Raw genomic sequence first — 23790 nt, forward strand, 5'->3', positions numbered from 1 at the left:
CTCCGCCAGCCTGAAATGAGAGCTCGGTATGACTGTAACTACTGTTTACAATGTGGTTTAATGAGAATTGGAACTAGCCCTACTATTAGCAGACAGTATCAGGGCGGAGGCCCCCGGCCCAGACCCCTTGGTCTTCCCCATCCCGAAGTGAGATGGACTTCCTCATCTGCATACACAGCACTTCATCGATATAGATGGTGTTCTCTTTGACCTGGATCTCCTCCTGCAGGGCAAGCTGTCTGCGATGCAGCCCTTTCAGCTCAGACTGAGCTTGGGCTAAAGTTTCCTTTAATCTGGGAGAAAAGGAAGAACAGAAGAGAATCATTTCTCTCTATGCATTGCTTTTTCAAGGGAAAGAATGTTCCCCAGTGTTCAGTGCAGGAGCCAAATTGACATGTGCTCTTCCCCTCCCTCTCTCCTCATGAAGACAGAGATCTTATTAATTTTAGAATAAAATGCATACTGAAAAGGCCCTGAAAAAAAAAAAAAGAGAGAGATTTCAAATTGGTGGCCACAGGCCAGATTCATGACGTTGACATCTTCTGAAATGCTGATGTTTAAAACTGCAGATTTGACCTAAACATCTGGATTTGGGCTTCTGTAGAATCATTCAATATTGGGATCCATTTTCTCCAAGTCAACAATGTTGGCAGGAGGTGGTGGAGACTGCCCTGTAGCGGGGATTCCTCAAACATCACAGAGCAGACTGGCTTCATTCAGCCCGCTGGTCACTACCTAGCCTCTACTTGAAATCCAGGTTGGGACTGAGACCCTAAGGCCCTCTGCCCATTGGCTGCTAACCTACCTTGCAACGTTGTGGGTGATCTCTTGAACCTCCTTCATTAGCCTGTACTGTGCGACATCACGACACAGCTCCACGTTCGGCCGGTGTGTCCTGGTCTCCAAGCGTGTATGAGCCACCTTGGCTGGCCCTTCTTGGTCAAGGATGGCTTTTTCAAGAGCTGCAATATTTTTCTCCTGGGAAGCAATCTCTTCCATAACCTTACAAAAAGGATTAGAGTAGGTGAGGCCAAGCTGTGCTCCTCAAAACTCAACAGCTGACAGCAGATGCGTTGTGATCATGTAAGTTAGGAAGAGGGAACCTCGGATTTCTTCCTAAGCAGCATGCCATAGTAAGTCTGATCTCTCTTCCCTAAAGCAGTGATTGCTGGTGGGCAAGGTCACTCACCCAGACTTAGAACCTTATGGACTCAAGGGACAGGACGGGCCATTGTCACCTCATCTACCCACAGAAGAATGCCCTCAGCAAAGTCCTGGCTGGTGTGGGGATGTCACTGCTGCTCAAAGCCGCCTGCTCGCCTTGGTACAGGGTACCTTTGTATCGTGAGCAGAAAGCTGCCTATTTCCTTACACTCCTATCCTGCTAGCATCAGCTCTGTCCTCTGGAAGCCTGGGGAAAGAAGGAGCAGTTCGGTCTGAGTATGGTTGCTATTTTTGGGAGTGACTTTATGCACAGAAAAAGACTACTTTTAGGCCGGGCGCAGTGGCTCACACCTGTAATCCCAGCACTTTGGGAGGCCGAGGCAGGCGGATCACGAGGTCAGGAGTTCGACACCAGCCTGGCCAACACAGTGAAACCCCATCTCTACTAAAAATACAAAAATTAGCTGGGCGTGGTGGCACACACCTGTAATCCCAGCTACTCAGGAGGCTGAGGCAGGAGAATTGCTTGAACTCGGGAAGTGGAGGTTGCAGTGAGCCGAGATCGCGCCACTGCACTCCAGCCTGGGGGACAGAGTGAGACTCCATCTCAGAAAAGAAAAGAAAAAGACTACTTTTAAGTTACTTGGTTTTAACAAAATTAATATTTAACTGGTTTAAAATGTATTTCTTCATTAAGCACTTTTTAAAAGCTTGTACATCTACTTTTGCAATATACACAAAAGTAGATAGACTAGGGTAGATAGACTAAGGAACCTCGTATATCCATCATCAGTTTGAGCAATGAGCTTATGTGGCCAATCGTGCTTCATCTATACTGCTGTCCATCAGCTTCGTTATTTTAAAACTAATCCCAGATATTATCTCCTTTTAAATATTTCACTTAAATATTTGAGTGTGTATTTCTAAGCATAAGAATTCTTTTTTCTTTTGACATAACCACAATACCTTTATCACACTGAAAAAAGAGACAAAAGACTTATTCTTTAATATTATAATAATATTTAGTGATGAAATTTCACCAATTATTTCATATATTTTGGTAGAGTTGGTTTGTCCAAATTATATCCCAATGAGGTCCAGAAATTGCACTTGACTTTCTTAAGCTTCTTTTTAAACACTTCTTAAGCTTTTCATAAGTCCAGTTCTATTTATTTTTAAATTTAGCAGATATTAGCAATTACTTTAAGCTGATTTTGACTAATAATTGCTCCCACTTCAAACTTACTTAAAGTCCTTTGAATATTTATTTAAAGCAGCATTTATAAATTTGATATATAACTTTTTAAAAGATTTGAATTATCTTAACAAATAAGACCTCTGGAGTTCTTAAATAGATTTGCCAATCTAACAAATTAGTAAAAAAGATGATGCTTTAAATTCTCTTCAACATTCTAATGCTGTCTTCAAATTTAAATTTTCAACTAAAATCATAAGGTTAAAACAATTGTTTAATTATATATTTTAAAGAAATTTTTAAGAAACAGTCTAAATCTCTTAAATTTTATAAATACCTTAACCATCCAAAATACACAGATAACAATACACTTATAATAAAACTACTGCTGCTACGAGTGGGATCAAGAATCAGCAAACAATGCCTACGAACTAAATCCAGTCTGCAATCTGTTTTTGTACAGACTGAAATAAGAATTTTTTTAAAGTAATAGTCTTCATTTTTTTTTTAGAGCCATTTTAGGTTTAAAGAAAAATTGAGCAGAAAGTAGAGTTCCCATATGCTTTCTCCCCCCTACCTAGGTTTTCCTTATTATTAGCATCTTCCATTAGTGTGGTACGTTTGTTATTAATACAATTGATGAGCCAACATTGATATATTATTATTAACTAATATCCACAGTTTACATTAGGGTTCACTCTTTGTGTTGTACATTCTATGGGTTTTGTTTGTTTGTTTGTTTTGTTTTGTTTTGTTTTTTGAGACGGAGTCTCACACTGTCACCCAGGCTAGATAGCAGTGGCACGATCTCAGCTCACTGCAACCTCTGCCTCCTGGGTTCAAGCGATTCTCCTGCCTCAACCTCCCAAATAGCTGGGATTACAGGCATGCACCACCACACCCGGCTAATTTTTGTATTTTTAGTAGAGACAGGGTTTTGCCATGTTGGCCAGGCTGGTCTTGAACCTCTGGCCTCAGGTGATCCACCCGCCTTAGCCTCCTAAAGTGCTGGGATTACAGGCATGAGCCGCCACACCCGGCCGATTCTACGGGTTTTGACAGATGTATAACTACATGTATCTACCTTTACGATATCATACAGAATATGTTTTGCTGCCCTAACCCCCCCGGGCTGCTCCCATTGATCCTTCCTTCCTTCCTCCACCCACCCAAACCCTGACAACTGCTGATCTTTTTCATCTCCATAGTTTTGTCTTTTCCAGAATGTCATATAGTTGGAATCATGATTCATATCCTACAGTATGAGTTTCAGAGTGGCTTCTTTCACTTAGCAATATGCATTTAAACTTCCTCTCTGTCTTTTCATGGCTTGATAGCTCACGCCATTTAGTGCTGAATGATATTTCATTGTCTGGATGTACCACGGTTCCTCCATCCATTCACCTATCTTAGCTGCTTGCAAATTTTAGCAATCATGAATAAAGTTGCTATAGACATTCATATGCAGGTTTTTGTATGAATATAAGTTTTCAGCCCATCTGCGTAAATACCAAGGAAGGAGATCGCTGAATCCTAAGAGTATATGTTTAACCTTGTCAGAAACTGCCACGTTCTCTTCCAAAGGGACTGTACCATTTTGCATTCTCATCAGCAATGAATGCTGTTGAGGATGTGGAGCGACAGGAACTCTCATGCATTGCTGATGTCAGTGTTTTGGATTTTCTGTAGGCGCAGAGGTGGTGTTTTAATTTGCAGTTCCCTAATGACATAGGATGTTGGGCATCTTTTCGTATGCTTACTTGCCCTCTGTATATCTGTACTGGTGAGGCGTCTGTTTAGATCTTTCGTTCATTTTTTAGTTGGTCTGTTTTCCTATTGTTGAATTTTAAGAGTTCGTTGTATATTTTGGATAATAGTCCTTTATCAGATACATGTTTTGCAAATATTTTCTCCCAGTGTGTGGTTCGTGTTTTCATTGTCTTAAGCGTTTTTAAATGTTTAAATGGCTGGGGAGAAAAACAAAAGCAGAATATTGTCATGTGAAAATTACATAAAATTAATTTTTAATGCCCATCAATAAAGCTATTGAAACACAGCCATGCTTATTCATCTATTTATTATTGCTTCTGAACTACCATGGCAGAGTTAAGTCATGGTGACACACGGTATGTGATGGTCTCATGGCTTTGCACTGTTGCCCAGAGCACTATAAATCACAGTGACATGTTTATAACTTGACAGTTTTCCAACCGTGTATCACCATACAGTGATATCTTATTTTATTTTATTTTTATGTATTTTTATTTTTTGAGACGGAGTTTCACTCTTGTTGCCCAGGCTGGAGCACAGTAGTGCAGTAGCTCAATCTCAGCTCACTGTGACTTCCGTCTCCTGGGTTCAAGTGATTCTCCTGCCTCAGCCTCCCGAGTAGCTGGGATTACAGGCGCCCACCAACATGCCCGGCTAATTTTTTGTATTTTTAGTAGAGACGGGGTTTCACCATGTTGCCCAGACTGGTCGTGAACTCCTGACATCTCAGGTGATCCACCCACCTTGGCCTCCCAAAGTGCTGGGATTACAGGTGTAAGCCACCACGCCCCGGCCATGACATCTTATTTTATTGTTTTATTACCAGTGTATCTTTGTTTCTGCTCCTTAGCCTCTTCTCTTCCTCTCTTCTCAGTGCTCTCCCCTGCTCGCTCCTCTCCTATCTCAGATCCATCTTTCAAGGCCTATACTAAGTTCTTATTCTACCAGGAAGCCTCTGCAGTATTCCTTGGCTACCATCATCATCATCATCAATCAACTAATTTTTATTATTTATATGTATGATATTATATGTTAATCATATATGCAAATTGTGTGTGTATGTGTGAAATGTGTACATGCCAGGCACTGTTCTAAATATTTCATATGAGTTGTCTAACTTAACCCTGACTGGAGAAAACTATTGTTTCTTCCCATTTTATCAAGGAGGAAACTAAAGAACAGGGAGCTGGCTGGGCGCGGTGGCTCACGCCTGTAATCCCAGCACTTTGGGAGGCTGAGGCGGGCGGATCACGAGGTCAGGAGATCAAGACCATCCTGGCTAACACGGTGAAACCCCGTCTCTACTAAAAATACAAAAAATTAGCCGGGTGCGGTGGCGGGCGCCTGTAGTCCCAGCTACTCAGGAGGCTGAGGCAGGAGAATGGCGTAAACCTGGGAGGCAGAGCTTGCAGTGAGCCGAGATCCGGCCACTGCACTCCAGCCTGGGCGACAGAGCCAGACCCCGTCTCAAAAAAAAAAAAAGAAAAAAAAAAGAACAGGGGGCTTCAGGGTCTCCCTAAGGTCCCACGCAAGTGTTGAAGCCACAATTCAAACCCAAGATGTCTGGCTCTGACATCTACCGATTTCCACTAGGCTAGTCTACCTCTCCGTTTGCTGAATATTGCAGTTTCACCCTCGACGATACTCTGGTTTCTCCTGCACATCACAGAAATAAATCTTGTCCGCAGCTGGGCTCTGAGCTCCGGGACAGAGTGTTCAGGATGTGGCAACAGGACAGGGATTCAGGGGCTGAGAAGGCCTGGGCTCCACTCCCAGCTGCCGCCTTGGGGCCCTTCCCCTCTCTGTTTCAGCTGCACCAACAGTAAAGTATAGGGTGGGCTGCCAGTGACCTGCTGAAATGGGTAGCTTGAAATCCACTAGTGTGGAAGTATTTGTACTACAGATATCGACAAATTCTACAGGAAGGACCCTAATCTGTAGAATTTGCCGACATCTGTAGTACAAATGCTCCCACATTGTATTTGCAGTACAAATACTAACCCCCTCTGATATGGTTTGGCTCTGTGTCCCCACCCAAATCTCATCTTGAATTATAATCCCCACATGTTGAAGGAGGAATCTGGTAGAAGGTGATTGGATCATGGGGGCAGCATCCCCCATGCTGTTCTCATGATAGTGAGGGAGTTCTCACGAGATCTGATGGTTTTAAAAGTGGCAGTTTTCCATCTCCTGCTGCCTCCTGAAGAAAGTGCTTGCAATTCTTCTTCACCTTCTGCCATGACTAAGTTTCCTGAGGCCTCCCCAGCCATGCGGAACTGTGAGTCAATTAAACCTCTTTCCTATATAAATTACCCCGTCTTGGGGAGCTCTTTCCAGTGGTGTGAAAGTGGACTAAAACACCCTCTGAGAGACAGTTTACCAGCACAACACTGGATAACCAGGAGGAATGACCGGCTAGAGTCCTAAAGCTACAACCAGGTTTGGAGAAACTGGTTGCATTGACTCCTGTAACTTCAGAGCCCTAAAGGACACATGAGAGCACGTAGTCAATTTCTATATTTCACATATGGAGGAATGGCAACTGGAGTGGGAAGACAGCCAGGCACAAAGCTGCAGCCAGCCCCTAAGCCTCCCATCTCCTGCCTCAGGGTTCTGTCCTCTGCATTTGTGTTCTCTGCAGCAGTGAGTGAAAATGGAGGCCCAGAGTGGGGCAAAGTCCCACTCCAGTCCCCAAAAATGCAAAGCCTGCCGCTAAGCTGGAGAGATAGGAATGACCTTTACCCACGAGTTAACCCAATATTCCAAGCCCAGAATTCTAGCGGTCTGGCCCAGGGGGCATTCTTGTTTTCCATGGTGAAACCTCCTGAATCTGCTCTTCTTCCATGCTCCCTCAAGGGACCTCACCTTGGCCAGATGAACAGCCAGCTTGTCCCTGGCATCCTTGGTATCCTTCAGCCCATTCTTGAATGCCGTGTCCACCACATCACACTGCTTGCGCAGATCATTGGCTGTCTGGGACAGGATTCGATCCACCAGGGCTTTCAGTGTCAGAGAGTTGTTCCGCTGCTTGTCAGCCTTCTCCACGTTGGTGCTGGAGAAGTCCAACCAGTCTTCCAGACTCACGGAGCTGAAACAGACCCCACGCTTTCATTCACAGCATATTTGGGGTGGGGAAGGGGTTTGGGGAAGAGGGATGAGCTACACCTACCTCTCATCAGAAGCACCTAGAACGTTTCCCTATCTCTAGGCAGAGCAAATGGTGGTCTGTCAGTCTCAATAGCTGTCCCTTTGGGCAACCTCCCTACTCTGGCATTGGGCTGGCACCTTATAGACATTATCTCATTTAATCCTCATGATGGCCAAGTGAGCTAACTTTTTGAATCCCCGTTTTACAGATGAGGGAAACTGAGCTCAGAAAAATGAAGTAACTTGGGTGAGATCGCTCAGCTAGAGATCATTTGAGCATCAAAATAAATACTAATGTAACAGATTATAATACACTGAATAAAATAGAAACCATCCATCTATACAGATTGAAATAAACAAGTGAATAAATTACTAGTTTGAAGAGGAACTGTCTTCTGGAACGACACTGATGAACTTCAAAATAATGTTACTTGGAAGAAACCAGACACACACACACACACATCTAGCATATAATGCTGTTTAATGAAAACCTGGCAAAACCACCCTATTAGAAGTCAGGAAAGTTATTACCTTCAGGATGGAGGGAGGGACTATTGATTGGAAAAGGATAGGAGGATAGGGATGGTGATAATGTTTTCTTTCTCGACCTGGTAGGGATATGAGGCTTGTTCCGTTTATGCCTAGAGGCAGCCTCTGAGATGGCCCTTAGTGATCCCCGCTCCTGGTGTTCATGCCTTTGTGTAATCGCCTCGTCTTGAATATGGTATGAATTTATTGACTTGCCTCTCACAAATAGAAGGTTGTTGCTTCTGGGATTAGGATATAAAAAGACTGTGGCTTCTGTCATCAGTTCTCTCTCTTGGATCACTCATTATGGGAGAAACCAGTTGCCATGTCATGGGATATCCCCATGGTGAAATTCACAAGGCAAGGAACCAAGACCCACCATCACCCACAATCAGGTTGGAATTGGACCCCATCTGGGTCAAGCCTTCAGAGGGACTGCAACCCTAGCAGCTGGCTTGACTACAACCTCAGAAGACATCGAGCCCGGGGCACCCAGTTGGACAGGGCCTGGCTTCCCCACCCACAGGAACCATGAGATAATACATGTTTATACTCTTAAGCTGCAAAGTTTTGGGATAATTTATTATACAAGCAAAAGATAACTCACACAATGAGAATGCTTCGAACTTGTGCACTTTTCTATATGTATGTTTTATTTCAAAAAGAAGGTTTTAAAAATTAGAGTGAGTTAGGCTGTGATATAATGTTAACTGAAAAATGCAAATTAGATGTCACAGAAAAGGTACAGAGTATAATCTCATTTTTATAAACTAAACAAGTTTACCATATGTGTATGAGTGCATATGTACATATGTTTGTATGAACATGCAGCTAACACCAGTTATCTCAGTGGATGTAAAAATGGAAAGGGAAGGCCGGGCGCGGTGGCTCACGCCTGTAATCCCAGCACTTTGGGAGGCCGAGGTGGGCAGATCACGAGGTCAGGAGATCGAGACTATCCTGGCTAACACAGTGAAACCCCATTTCTACTAAAAAATACAAAAAATTAGCTGGGCATGGTGGCGGGCACCTGTAGTCCCACCTACTTGGGAGGCTGAGGCAGGAGAATGGCGTGAACCCAGGAGGCGGAGCTTGCAGCGAGCCGAGATTGCGCCACTGCACTCCAGCCTGGGCGACAGAGCGAGACTCCGTCTCAAAAAAAAAAAAAAAAAGAAAAAAGAAAAAAAAAAGGAAAGGAGAAAAATGCACTTGCTCTTTATACATTTTTAGATTCTTTTACTTGTTAAAAAGATGTATAGATAAAGGAATAAATTGTTTTAGTCTTTAAAGGTTTAAAGGTTTTATCTCAGACTTTCTTAGTGGGCCTAACCTGGAGGATCGGGAGCCTCTGGGCCCAATGTCAAGGTCACCATTCAACACTGCCTTTCCCCAAGCCCACCACCTCCAAGCTCTCAGCCAGCTGCAAGGACGAGTTACTAGGTCTTGCCTGTCTGAGAAGCACTGGGACATCACCAGCAGGGAGGAAGACGGCAAGGCTCACTCACTTTGGCTCAATCCTCACGGCGTTCTCAGAATATCTGATGTTTGGTGAATTGTTGTTGAGCGAGAAGCAGATATCATCTATGGTCAGGGCCACAAACTTGTCCTTCAAATCCTTCTCAAGATTGTACTTGGCAGAGCGGTTCATCCTGAAGGGAGAAAGTAAACTGGGTTTCTGCCTCTGGAGTGCCCAGGTGGCATCCACAGGTCCTCAGGGAGGTCCTGGAAAGTGAAGCTGCAGCTAGGTCTGGTGCAGGATGACGGTACTGCCCCACCCCGACTCCCATCACCCCAACACTCACTCATACACCATTTGATGCCCGGTGACAAATCAACATGACCAAACGTGGACTTGGAGATCCCCCTTCTACTGTGACACTTTCCAGTGTCACCACTGCAGCCTCCTGTGTGTGAAGGGTCAGCCTCGCCAGTGGGCTCCAGCGCCCTCCAGTCTATAACCAGGGTGAAATCCAGCTCCAGCCCCACCCTTACCGGAGGGCGGCTGCCATGTATGAGGGAGGTGGCCAGCTCTTACCCTGAGTGCTGGGGTGATCTGGGGACACAAAGTGGGAGTGGGAGTGTTGAACCCCTTTCCTTCTGTGCCATGAAGCCCAGCTTTTGTGGACACTGCTTCTTCTCAAAATTCCCAGTGGAGATGTGGAGGGCAGGCCAAAGAGTCATACCGAATCTGCTCGGAAGCCTCTTCCAAGGTACGGGTCAGCAGAGCCATAATGCCCCGGATGATCTCAGCCTCCTTTATCAGCTCATGCTCCACTGTGTCGTGCACCAGGTCAATGCCAACGCGCTTCTCCCTGGCAGGGGGAAAGGCAGCCAGTCAGCCAACATGTGCAACACGAGGTGACTCAACGTTGGCTAATGTCTGCACACCCAGATCTACCTGCACAACTGATTTGAGTGTCACCCGATCCATCCGATGAGGCAGTGGGTGACAGGTATTAGTTGGTGTCTATGTGACTTCAAAATATCCAAACACAGGGAAGAAAAATTGATTGATGACTGGTCACTAGGTCTGAAACATGCCAAATGGACTTTTTTCTCTCTTTTTCTTTTCTTTGCATTTGTTAAAATTATACTTTAAGTTCTAGGCTATGTGTGCACAACGTGCAGGTTTGTTACATATGTATACATGTGCCATGTTGGTGTGCTGCACCTGTTAACTCATCATTTACATTAGGTATATCTCCTAATGCTACTCCTCCCCCCTCCCCCCACTCCCTGACAGGCCCCGCTGTGTGATGTTCCCCGCCCTGTGTCCAAGTGTTCTCATTGTTCAGTTCCCACCTATGAGTGAGAACATGCAGTGTTTGGTTTTCTGTCCTTGTGATAGTTTGCTCAGAATGATGGTTTCCAGCTGCATCCATGTCCCTGCAAAGGACATGAACTCATCCTTTTTTATGGCTGCGTAGTATTCCATAGTATATATGTGCCACATTTTCTTTACCCAGTCTATCATTGATGGACATTTGGGTTGGTTCCAAGTCTTTGCTATTGTGAATAGTGCTGCAATAAACAAACGTGTGCATGTCTTTATAGTAGAATGATTTATAATCCTTTGGGTATTTACCTAGTAATGGGATTGCTGGGTCAAATGGTAATTCAAGTTCTAGATCCCTGAGGAATCACCACACTGTCTTCCCCAATGGTTGAACTCATTTACACTCCCACCAACAATGTAAAAGTGTTCATATTTCTCCACATCCTCTCCAGCATCTGTTGTTTCCTGACTTTTTAATGATTGCCATTCTAACTAGCATGAGATGATATCTCATTGTGGTTTTGATTTGTGACCAAATGGACCTTTTTTCCCAAGAAGAAGACAGTTTAAAATAATAATAATAAATTAAAGACCTGTTTCCTTCCTTGATCCTCATTCAGTATTTAGACAAACAATTGAATATAGAAAGATGTTTTAGGGTGGGTGCGGTGGCTCACACCTGTAATCCCAGCACTTTGGGAGGCTGAGGCGGGTGGATCACCTGAGGTCGGGAGTTCGAGACCAGCCTGACCAACATGGAGAAACCCTGAATCCACTAAAAATACAAAATTAGCCGTGAGTGGTGGCACATGCCTGTTATCCCAGCCACTCAGGAGGCTGAGGCAGGAGAATCGCTTGAACCCAGGAGGTGGAGGTTTCGGTGAGCTGTGATTGCACCATTGCACTCCAGCCTGGGCAACAAGAGCGAAACTCCGTCTCAAAAAAAAAGACGTTTTATAGTAATAATAACTATTAATAGTAATAACACCAATAGTAATATTGCCTCCGCCAGTGAGCACTTACTCTGTGACAGGCATTGTGCTAAGCTTTTTATATATAAACATTCTTTCTTAGCCCTTTCAGGTACTGATGGGGAAACTGAGTTTCAGAGAGATTAAGTGACCTACCCAGTGTCACGGAACTGTGTATCACTTGTGCTTCTAGCCATGAAGCCGTCCTCCTCCCAAACTGACCCCGCTGCACAACGTTTTGCTCTTTTTCAACCTGCATGATAGTGCTTGGAAAGGAGGTTCCCCTACTCACTAGTTGCGTGCCCTTAGCCACTATGTAACCTACCTGTGCCTTGGTTTCCTTTTCTGTAAAATAGGGATCATTATTAGTACTTCATAGGATTGTGGCACAGTACGAATGAGCTGTAAAAGCATAAGCTACCGTACCTGGCACATAGTATATGCTCAATAAACTTAGCAGCCTCTATGTTATCATTATCTTTAGGCTTAGACTTGAGCCAACTGGGTGTTGAGCTCTTTGATGAGCTGCTATTTCTCTTTGCTGCATAGACTTTCTAAATCTGGCTGGGGAGACTGCTGTCTGGTTCCTGCAAAGGGTCCTGGTTAAGCTTACGGATGGAATAGGGCTTTCCGGGAAGACAGCGGCATGGTGCATTTGAGAAACTGCAAGGAGCTCCCCACACCTAAGCACATCCTGCTACTGGGGACGAGATACGGACCCAGAGAGGTCACTGGGGGCCCTATCGTGATGAACCTTGGTTTGCTAAGCTAAGAAGCTTAAAATTTATCTTGAAGTCATTGGGGTTTGAAGGATTCTAAGCATGGCGGTGACCTGAAAAAATCTGCATTTGGAAAAGTTCACTGAACAGCCGGTGTGGAGGGTGCACTAGATTATAGGGGACTACGCTAACAGCAAGAAGACCTGTTAGGGCGCTCCAGCTAGGGCTGTGGCAGGACCCAGGTCCGGAAACCAGCATCACCCCAGAGTAGAAAGGATCATTCTACTCATTGGATTTAGAGGAGGGAAACACTAATTAAAAGCACCTTCATATAGTGCTGTCTGGATTACAAAGTGCTTCTGTGTGGCTCTGCATGGGAGTGACATACTGTCCCCCAGGAGCTGTACTGTCTGTTCTCACCTTCTTCCTTGGCAACAGAACCCCTGGTTTTTTAGCTGAGCACCTGGCTGCCCAAAGTAAAGCCAATCATTTCCCAGCTTCTGTTGGTGCAGCCATGTGATTAAGTTCTAGTAAATAGGATGCAAATAGAAATGATGAATGTCAGACCCCACTTATTCCTACTTGCTGGAATGTAGACACAATGGCTGGAGCTCCAGCTGCCATCTTAAACCATGAGGTAACATTAAGAGTGAAAGCCATGTGCAGTAGAACAACAAGATAGACAAAGCCTGGAACCCTAAAACTGTGGCCCACCACTCCAGCCCTGGACTGACTATCTCTAGACTCTTTAAATGTAAGAGAGAAAGAAATCGTTTTCTTTAAATTCAATGTCATTTTAGAGTTTTCTGCTACCTACAGCCAAACCTAGTCCTAACATATATTTGAGTTGAGTTACTCAAGAGCAGAGTTGAGGCATGAACTAAGTTCATTGCCCCTTGCCCTGTCCAGCACCAGGGGCATGCCGGGATAACTTCAGGCTCTAAAAGAACACCTGCTCAATTGCCATTTCTAACTCACCATCGCGCACAGCCAGCATTTACTACCCAGCATCTCGTTTGTCACAACATGTGAATCATTTGAAGGACCTTTGCTCCTACCTGTATGCCAGGCACGTCTCAGTAATGTGCAAGGGCTCCTTCAAGCACTCCAGGGCTTTTTCCAATCTGATCTTATATAGGAGTAGATCATCGGTTACATTCACAAGCTGCTCAAGTTTGTCATCTAACTCCTTCTTCCAGAACCGGACTTCCTCGAGTCTCTGTTCTGAAGCACACAGGGAAGTTGCACCAGGGTTAATCTATCCCAAGGTAGCTAACATTTGAATTAGCAACTTGAGGACTGTTGTAAAACTACCTGTGATATGCTCTTTTCCTCTTAGCACTGTGCTACTTGGGGCATCTTTTCATCTTTATAAATGTTTATTTGCAGGAAGGAAAGGAAGATATATTTTCTCACAGTCCACATCAAATGTGTCATTTTACGCTCACTAGTTCTTTGGTGCCTACTGTTTTTAATAACTTTTAATCTTATCAAAGATATAAATGTGTGTTGTTTGAAAAGTCAAATAGTATCACAAAGAGTTGAAACTCTCCGACCTGTCCCCACCCATGCCCACCTTCTGGGGGAAGCCACTTTAAACACGCTTATCACTTCTTCTGACATTTGCTTATACTGCTATTCACTCATTATCAGTTTTGATATTATATGTTGATTTCCTAGGATGAAAGATAATGATTTGCTCTTAACCGACTCACACGACATACTTTCATCTCCCAATATAGTTGTATCACCATTTTGTTAAACAATACATAAGTAAACTTGTTGTTTATTTACATTTTATAAATATATAAATGTTATTTACATCTGAACCCTATCATACACTGTGATAAATTTCTTTTCTTATAAAATTTTCTGTTTTGGGGAGGAGTTAAAATGGCATTTTTGCTTCACTTTCTTTTTTAAATGATAATTAAAGGCAGATTTATTAGGCACTATAAGTAAAAAATGACTATACTAGGAAAACTATATGTTATATATATATTTAACTGATAATGAGTAGTTCGGCATTTGAATCTTAAAAGTCATAATGTACTGCTTGTATTGTAGTGTCAGTTTCCACTTCCATAAACTGACTCTGTTTTAAAAAAATGTTATTGTGTATATTTGAGGTTTACAACATGATGTTATGAGATAGTAAAATGGGTAGCATAGTGATTGCTTCACTTTCTTTATGTTATTAATTTTTTCTCAATATGCCTTTAATATATTCCAACCCATCAAGTAAGCTATCAGTTTTCTTTCTTCCTTGGAGATGTCTCTCCTAGAGCATCTTCTCCTGCTGCAATCTTCTGCTGGATTGGTTCCTCTCTAGTTTGCTGTGTAGCTGTCATCCTATGACTTTGCTTCCAGGAATCCCCTTCATTCTTCTTGTGTTGCTGTCCCGTTTCCTGGATTGTTTTCTTCCTCTTCCTTGATTTACTCTTTCAGTATGCTAACGCATATCCTTCAGTAACTTCCTAAGAAATGGATGTATGTGAGGTAAACTTTTTGAAAACCTGCAAGTCTGCAAATGTCTTTATTCTACCCTCACCATTTCATTCTATTTGGCTGTGCCCTGAGTTACAGTTCGTAACTCTTTTTTATTTAGAATTGTGACTGTGTCCCTCTATTTCCTTCTAATTTCCGGAGTTTCTGTTGAGAAGTCTGATGCCATTGTGATTCCTGATTCTTTGTATGTGACCTGTTTATTCCACTCTGAAAAATTTTAGTCATCTTTCCATTTTCCTAGTGTCCTGAAATTTCACACTGGTGTCAAACTTATTTAATTATTGTGCCACATGCCAGCATACCCTTTGATATGGTTTGGCTCTGCGTCTGCACCCAAATCTCATCTCGAGCTGTAATCCCCACCTGTTGAGGGAGGGACCTGGTGGGAGGTAAATGAATCATTGGGGCAGTTTCCCCCATGCTGTTCTCCTGATAGTGAGTGAGCTCTCCTGACATCTGCTAGTTTTATAAGAGTCTCTTCCCTTTTCACTTTCTCTTCTCTCTCCTGCCACCATGTGAAGAAGGTCCTTGTTTTCTCTTCCCCTTCCACCATGATTGTAAGTTTCCTGCAGTCTCCCTAGCCATGTGGCACTGTGGGTCAATTAAACTTCTTTCCTTTATAAATTACCCAGCCTCAGGTATTTCTTTATAGCACTGTGAAAATGGAGTGATACAGAGAATTGGTACTGGAAGTGAGGCACTGCTATAAAGATAACCTGGAAATGTGGTAGTGACTTTGGAGCTGGGTAACAGGCAGAGGTTGGAACAGTGTGGAGAGCTCAGAAGAAGACAGAAAGTTGTGGGAAAGTTTGGAACTTCCTAGAGACTTGTTGAATGGTTTTGATCAAAATTTGACAGTGATATGGACAATGAAGTCCGACTCAGGTAGTCTCAGATGGAGATGAGGAACTTATTGGGAACTGAAGCAAAGTTCACTCTTCTTATGCTTTAGCAAAGAGACTGGCAGCATTTTGCCCCTGCCCTAGAGATCTGTGGAACTTTGAATTTGAGAGAGATAATCTGAAATTGGAACTTACATTTAAAAGGGAAGCAGAGAATAAAGGTTTAAATAATTTGCAGCCTGATCATGTGGTAGAAAAGAAAAATCCATTTTGAGGGGAGGAATTGAAGCCAACTGCAGAAATTTGCATAAGTAACAAGAAGCTGAATGCTAATTGCCAAGACAGTGGGCAAAATGTCTTCAGGGCATGTCAGAGATCTTCACAGCAGCCCTTCTCATCACAGACCCAGAGGCCTAGGAGAATAAAATGGTTTCCTGGGCCAGGCCTAGGACCCTGCTTCCTTATCTTCTTCTTTTTAGATACAGGATCTCACTCCATCACCCAGGCTGGAGTCAGTGGTGCAATCATAGCTCACTGTAACTTTGAATTCCTGGGCTCAAGAGATCCTCCCACCTCAGCCTCCTGGGTAGCTGAGACTACAGGTACACACCACCACACCCACCTAGTTTTCTTATTTTTGTGGAGGCAAAGGTCTCTCTATGTTGCCAAGGCTGATCTGAAACTCCTGGTCTCAATTGATCTTCCCATCTTGGCTTCCCAAAGTGCTGGGATTCCAGGTGTGAGCCACCATATCTTCTCCATTTTCTCTATATACTCTTTCTGAAACTCCTATTAGTTATTGAGCCTCCCAGATTGAGCCTCTAATTTTCTTGTCTTTTCCTTGCTGTTATTTTTTTTGTTGTCCTTTTTTCCCACTTTCTGGAGATTCTCAACACTTCTTTTGATTTCTAAGATTTTTCTGCTCTTATATTCTTAATTTCTAAGAACGCTTGTTTTCCAAATGTTATCTTTTTTAAAGACTCCTCTGCACATCCCAAGGACGCAATCTCTTCTCTAAATTCTTGATGGATTTGATAGTATATTTCTTCTTTTTCTCTATGCACTGTCTGCTCAGTTTCTGTGTCTTTGATTATTTGTTTTGGTGTCTGCTATGTTAGTGGCTTTCCTCAATTATTTGGTGATCATCTGATTTAGACCGAGATGCTAAAGTGCTACCTGGAAATGCTGTCTACAGGGACAGTGCTTGTCAACCAGAATGCTTTACTGTACAGAGTGATCAGGTGAGACCCTGGCATCTTGCTGGAGAATCCTCAAATGTTAATATCTATAGATCTTTCCTCTTGGGCCAGTTACTTCCTACTTTCTCCACAGAGAAGTCCTCCAGTCTCCTTCCTGAGGGAAGAAGCCTGGCTACCAGTGTCCTAGGAACCAGCTGGAAGAATTACTATGTAGACATAGGAATGAATGAATCACTAAGTAGACATTCATTGAACCCTTTAACCTTTAACCTTCTACTGGGGTGAGGGAGAGCCAGAGTGAAGAGGAAGCTCTTTTTAAAGACTTTCAACCAATCTGGTTTCTGGTTCTATCCTGACCCTTCAGCTTCAGAAGTAACTGGACGCATCCAGTTTTGAGCACTGCAAGATTTCTGTAGCACGAATCAACTGGCTTCTTATTGTTCTCTACCCACCCTGGCTTTCTGCAGTCCCTAGGTCTGTTACCAGTTGACTTTTGCTTTCTAAAATCTTGATTTCATCATTTGTTTACTGTTGCTTCCTCTTTAACTCTCTCTCTCTCTCTCTCTCTCTCTCTCTCTGTGTGTGTGTGTGTGTGTGTGTGTGTGTGTGTGTCTCAATCTCTCTCATGCTTGGGGCATAGCTTTATTACTTGTTAGCTTTACTGTTATTAATTATTTACTGCTATTTTGTTGCAGTTCTAAAAGGAAGAGAAGACAAATGCATGTGCTCAATCCACCACGTAGATTGGCGTCTTCCCATTGACACCTTGTAACTGATTTTCACCTCCACTGTGTACCCTCCACTACCCTACTGGACATCTCTTATCTCAAAGGTCACCAATCTTCAAGTCACCAGTCCAAAATTTTTTTGGCTCAGCTCTCAGCCTCTTTGACATTTAGACAACCACTGATACAATAGAAGACTTCCTCGCCTGTGAAACCTCATCTTTTGGCTTTCATAACCTTAGTCTCATCTTTTTGTTCTTCCACCTGAACTTCTGTTCCTCAGCTCTTCTCTTGGTCCTCTTCAACTCATGTGCCCTTTTCTTCTCTTTCAATACATTCTTTGGGTAATCTAATCTACCCTTATGGCTCCCCTTACCCATCTTTATGTGATTACTTCCAGATTTCTAGCATTACCTTTTAAATTCTAACAGGGTACCCACTGAACTGAACCTTCCAAATTCAAGGTCTTCCTCAGGCTTGGCCCTGCCTCATCCCCCTCTCGTCTTCATCATGCTGCTCTTCCTCACGTACTCTATACATCAACTTGGACCTCTTTACTCATTCCCCATAAATGTCACACTCATCCTGCGTTTATTATTTTGTCCAAGCTATCTCCTTGACTTCTGTTGTTAAAATTCATTCATAAATCCAACATACATATTATCGAGCACCTTTTCTCTCCATCTTTACTGTCATTGCCTTCATCTAGGCCAGCAACTTACAATAATTTTAGTTACTTGTCTTTTTACTTGTGTTTTGTCTCTCTTGCATAGTAGAATGTATCAGTCTTTTTCAATTTTATACTCCTAAGCATCTAGCACAGGGTCAGACCTATTTGAAGGACGAATGAATGAATGAATGAGCTCTGGTCCCATTAACCAGGATAGAGAACTACAGAAGCAGAAGCAAGTTTTGAAGGACAGTCGTGAGTTCATCTTGGGATATACTTATTTTGAGGTGCCTGAAGGAATCTAGGTGGCAATATATAGCAAGTAGTTCTTTATTTCCCCAAAAAGTTCTCATGAGAAATTAGAGTTGAAGATTTCTATTTGCAAACCAATAACACAAAGAAAATAGTGATAAAATTTCTAATGAGGTCATCAAGAGAGATTCCATGGAGGGAAGAGAAGAAAAAGCTAAGAAGACAAGAACAAAACACTAAAGAACACCAATAGGAAATGAATGGAGAAAGAAGCATCAACAATAGAGAAGAGGAAGAAATGGCCAGAGAGAAAGGAAATGAATCCAGAAAAATTTGTGCCATAGAATTCTAAAAGGAACTGGATGCATCCCGTTTTGAGCATCCAGTATTGTAGAGAGGTCAAGCTGGATGAACACTAAGTAAGCGTTAGATTGGGAAATTGAGTAGTCATTGGATGTGACCAGTTGGAAGTGATTTGCCCTCTCCTCCAATCTGACAGTGCTTTATTGGTGCCACTTATGGGATGAATCACACCGTATCCTGGGTATCCTGTACTGGACTCATCTCTACTTTCAGGCTGCAATCTCCCCAAGGGCAAGCACCAGTCTGGTGTATCTGTATCATCAGCACCAGCACAGGTACTTGCAAGTTATTTTTAACTTTTTATTGAAATATCAAAAACCTACAGAGGAGTACACATATCATAAAATCATAAAATTCAATGTATTTTCATAGTGAACACACACATATAACACAGACACAACTCAAGAAACAGAATATAACTGGCATCCTAGGAGGTCTCTCATGACCCCTTCCAGTTCCTATCATGCCACACACCAAGATAGACTTCTAACAGTATAGATTAATTTTTTCCTTTTATTTGGTTTGCTTTACTTTACATAAATAGAATAATATGGCATGTACTCATCTGTGTGTCATTTATTTCACTCAGCATCTTACTAAGTTTGTAAGAGTCATCTGTAGTGTTGTGTATAGCTGTAGGCCACTCATTCTCTTTGCTGTAAAGTATAGCATATTTATCCATCCTACTGTTGATGAGCATGTGGGTAGTTTTAGTTTGGGGCCATTACAAATGGCACTCCTTTGACCATTGCAGCATATATATTTGGTAAACATATATTCCTGTACGATGAAACTCTAAAAGTAGAATAACCAGGTGAAAAGTAGGCGTATCTTCAACTATAGTCAATACTGCCAAAGCTTTCCAAAGTGATTATAGCAATTTATATTTCCACCAGCAGAGTATGACAGTACCAGTTGCTCCACATCCTCTTCCCTCTCCTTTCTTCTTGTTCTCTTCCTTCTTTTTAATTGTAGCCATTCCATGGCTGTATAATGGCATCTCAACTTGATTTTAATTTGTATGTCCCTGATGACTCATAAAACTAGAGCACTTCTTCACATGTTCATCGGCTGTTTGAATGTCCTCACTTGTAAGGCGTCTGTCAAGGTTTTGTCCATTTTTTTTATTGAGTTATCTGTCTTTTTCTTTTGTATTCTTAAAAGTTCTTTATATATTCTGGATATGCATTTGTCAGATACTTATATTGCAAATATCTTCTCCTACTCTTTAGATTGCTGTTTAGCCTTTTGATGAGGTGTTTTTGTTAAACAAAAGTTCTTCATTTAAATATAGTTCAATTTACTGTTTTTCTTTTCTATGAATGGCTCTTTTCAGTCCTGCTTAAGAATAAGAAATCTTTGCCTTCTCCAAGTCATAAAGATCATAAAGATATTCTCTCCTAAGTGTCATTGTTTCACCTTTCCCATTTAGATATGCACTCCACTTAGATTTGCAGATAGATAGATAGATAGATAGACAGATAGATAGATAGATAGATAGATAGAAAATACGAGGTAGGGGTTGGAATATCTTTTTTTTTTTGAGATGGAGTCTCGCTTTGTCGCCCAGGCTGGAGTGCAGTGGCACGATCTCGGTTCACTGCAACCTCCGCCTCCCAGGTTTACACCATTCTCCTGCCTCAGCCTCCAGAGTAGCTGGGACTACAGGCGCCTGCCACCTCACCTGGCTAGTTTTTTGTATTTTTTAGTAGAGACGGGGTTTCACTGTGTTAGCCAGGATGCTCTCGATCTCCTCACCTCATAATCCTCCTGCCTTGGCCTCCCAAAGTGCTGGGATTACAGGCATAAGCCACTGCTCCCAGCCAGAATATCATTGTTTTATATGAATATCTAATTGGCCAATTAGAAAAGGCTCTCCTTTTTCCATTACACTGTAGTGTTGCTTTGTCATACTCAGATGAATGTGTGTGGGTTTGTTTGTGGACTCTGTCATGTTTCATTGGTCAACAGGTCTATCCCCACTTAGACTTTGCTGTCTCAGTTACCATAGCTTTGTCACAGCTCTCAGTACCTATGGTAGAAGTCTTCCAACTGTGTTCTTCTTTAAGATAGTTGTGCCTATTTTTTTCTTTTCTTTCTTTTGAGATGGCTTCTCGCTCTTGTCGCCCAGGCTGGAGTGCAGTGGCACGATCTCGGCTCAGCAGCTGCTACCACACCCAGCCAGTATACTTTAAATTGTGTCCGGCTTACTTATAATACCTAATACAATGCAAACACTATGTAAATAGTTGTTGAACTGTATTGTTTCTATATGTATTTTTTAATTGTTGTATTGTTATCTTTTATTGGTTTTTTCCTAAGTATTTTGGACCTACAATTGACTGAACCCATGGATACGAAGGGCTGACTGTATTCTGATGATTAATTTTTTTGTCTTTATCCTCTTCAAGCTAAAAGCCCCTACAAAGCAGAGATTCTGATCATTCCCTGTGATATGCCTCATGTGTAGTATATGGATATGCCCAAAGATGCTCAATAACTGCATCAAATCAACAAATAAATGAATGATGGGTGGCTGAAAATCAGACTGGGTTACCTTGTGTCTATCTTAGGGCAGTGAACTTAAACATAGAATCTGGAGAATACACTCGATTTTCTCTAATACTCAAGAATAATATGTTGCCACACCTGAACATGACACTATAGCTAAGCTCATCAGCCTCATCTTAGCATGTTCGTGAATATGCCAAGCATGTTTTCTTACCTAGTTTCTTGTTCACATCACTTTGAGATTTTCTTGTAGTCTTTCCAATTTCATCCACAAGCCTCTGGCTTTCTGCGACCAGGCGTTCCGATCGGGACCTTTGGGCATCTGCTCTGTGGTACTGGTTCTTGTTAGCAATGTGCCACTCTGAGGGCAGGAACTTGGGCGGAGGTTGTAATAGTTTAGCCATTTGAGGTTTCCAAAGTCCTGATCAGAAGTAGACTCTTTTAGATTAAATGAAAGCAATTTGTCCTTTTTATGTCAATTTGTATTAAAGCATGACATACATATGGAAAGTTGAATAAATCATAATCTGTACACAAAATGAATCCACCTGTGTAGCTGGCACCCAAACCAAGAAACAAGCATTACCAGCATCTCTAACCTCTTCCCAGTTACTCCACCTCAAGCCCCTCAGGGTAACCAGTATCCTGACTTTTAACACTACAAATTCGTTTTGCTGTTTTTGAATTTAACATAAATGGAATCATACAGTGTGTATTATTTTGTATCTGACTGCTTTAGCTCAACATTAGAATTGCGAGGTCGTGGAGTAATGTTCTGCCAAACAGATGAACCCAGACATGTTTTCTAGGAGAAGAAGAGGGAGAAGAAGAAAAGAAGAGAGAAGAAGAAGAAGAAGAAGAAGAAGAAGAAGAAGAAGAAGAAGAAGAAGAAGAAGAAGAAGAAGAAGAAGAAGAAGAAGAAGAAGAAGAAGAAGAGGAGGAGGAGGAGGAGGAGGAGGAGGAGGAGGAGGAGGAGGAGGAGGAGGAAGAGGAGGAGGAGAAGGAGGAGAAAGAGAAGGAGGAGGAGGAGGAAGAGGAGGAAGAGGAAGAAGAAGAAGAGGAAGAGGAGGAAGAAGAAGAAATGTGACGTGTAAACTGACAACTGGGTATCGGAGAACCTGTTCAACACGTAAAAGAATCTAAAAACTTCCAGGACAAAGGAAAGGAGAGGACAGGAAGGGGAACAACACAGGGGAAGCCAGCTGGCAGAAGCTGTCGGCAATGGAAACACTGAAATTACCCACTTCATCTCCATACAACTCTGATGGACCGTGAGAACTGCCTTCCTCAGACAGGGCTGAAATCTGCCCCCAATTCCAACTCTACCTCAAAGTCTGAGCTGCTGCTCTTAGGGGCCTCTGGATCTCTGAAGCCTTCACATATGTAAGGATGAAACTAGAGTCAGATCTTGACCAGGCTGAGAACCTCGGCCCACCCAGCCCCCTCAGGCAACATGGAGTTTCTCCATTTCTTCCTAGTCCAGTCCCTTTTATGACTTCTACCAAATGTATCTGAGTGTGGAGCCCAGCATTTAACTCAAGACTCCTGGATAAGTCTGAGTAGCCCCCAGAGAGGTGGGGACCTAAATTAGGGCTCATCCCCACGGCATAAGGATTTGGTTAGGCGGGGAGGGTTGCGGGTGGGGGTCCGTGGGGTAGGGTCAAGGTTTACTTACCTCAGCGCCGCCAGACAGAACCCACTTCACAAGCACAGGATGGGAGCCTCCTTACCCCAAATGGAGCTTCCAGCTCTCTTGCAGAACAAAGAGGTAAACATCGCGGTCTCCATGACAACAAGTGACGCGTTGCCAGGGCAAAGCGGGCGGGTTCCGCCCCTAAGCAGCCTTGCAGTGGCTTGGCGCAGGCGCAAATTCTGCGAACTCCAGAGCCAGAGACCCGGGGGTGTGGCGTGTGAGAAGGGTAAGGCCAGATGCTCCGGCCACCTCAACCTACCGCGAAGACGCGGGTCACCAAGCAGAAGACAGCAGCCAACGCCCCGAGCTGGGAGTCAGGAGACCTGCGTCCAGTCCGGGGCCTCCCGCAGGCCGAATCATCTCGGGTCGCGCTGCACCCCGGGTCTCGGACTCCCCGGGTGTACAGTGGGGTTGGGCTGGGTGATGCCTCCAGGCCCTCGCAGTCGCAGGTGAAATTGAGGGTTAAAAATCAGGAAAGCAAGTTGATGGATTATGGAAGCTCCAATGAGTTTCCTCCAGCGTTTGTGTAGGTCTGTGACCACCACTGGCTTATGTCTGCGTGGCACGCCCGATAGGGCGCTCTGTGAGGGCAGGTGTGAGTAGGACGCCTTTAGACAAACCCTCCAGAAGTCACTGCATCCACTAGGAGATGGAAAATATGGGAGAAAAATTAAATCAGAGGGGATAGGTCCAGAAGATTTAATATTTGTCAAGTAGGACTTCCAGAAGGAAAGAAAAAAAAAATGACAAAACAATT

The 23790-nt window shown here is 43.2% G+C and overlaps 1 protein-coding gene across 1 annotated transcript; it reads right to left on the minus strand.

Annotated features, from left to right (window-relative positions):
* Nucleotides 1–39: 39 nt before the first annotated feature.
* TEKT1 (tektin 1) lies at nucleotides 40–23227 on the minus strand. The gene is made up of 8 exons (XM_008010060.3): nucleotides 23016–23227; nucleotides 21555–21761; nucleotides 13329–13494; nucleotides 9988–10116; nucleotides 9310–9453; nucleotides 6995–7217; nucleotides 806–1002; nucleotides 40–293 (listed from the first exon to the last, which is right to left on the minus strand). Exons 2-8 carry the CDS (start codon nucleotides 21742–21744, stop codon nucleotides 86–88), a joined length of 1257 nt encoding a protein of 418 aa, XP_008008251.1. The 5' UTR covers nucleotides 21745–21761; nucleotides 23016–23227; the 3' UTR covers nucleotides 40–85.
* Between the last annotated feature and the right edge of the window lie 563 nt (nucleotides 23228–23790).

Source organism: Chlorocebus sabaeus, chromosome 16 (genome assembly GCF_047675955.1).
Source record: "Chlorocebus sabaeus isolate Y175 chromosome 16, mChlSab1.0.hap1, whole genome shotgun sequence".
Classification (NCBI taxonomy): domain Eukaryota; kingdom Metazoa; phylum Chordata; class Mammalia; order Primates; family Cercopithecidae; genus Chlorocebus; species Chlorocebus sabaeus.

Coding starts and splice junctions, on each gene's coding strand:
- TEKT1 (XM_008010060.3), bottom strand. CDS start 21,744: ATGGCTAAACTATTACAACCTCCGCCCAAGTTCCTGCCCTCAGAGTGG. Junction 13,495..21,554: donor TGATGTGAACAAGAAACTAG/GTAAGAAAACAT, acceptor TGTGTGCTTCAG/AACAGAGACTCGAGGAAGTC. Junction 294..805: donor ATCACCCACAACGTTGCAAG/GTAGGTTAGCAG, acceptor CTTTTCTCCCAG/ATTAAAGGAAACTTTAGCCC.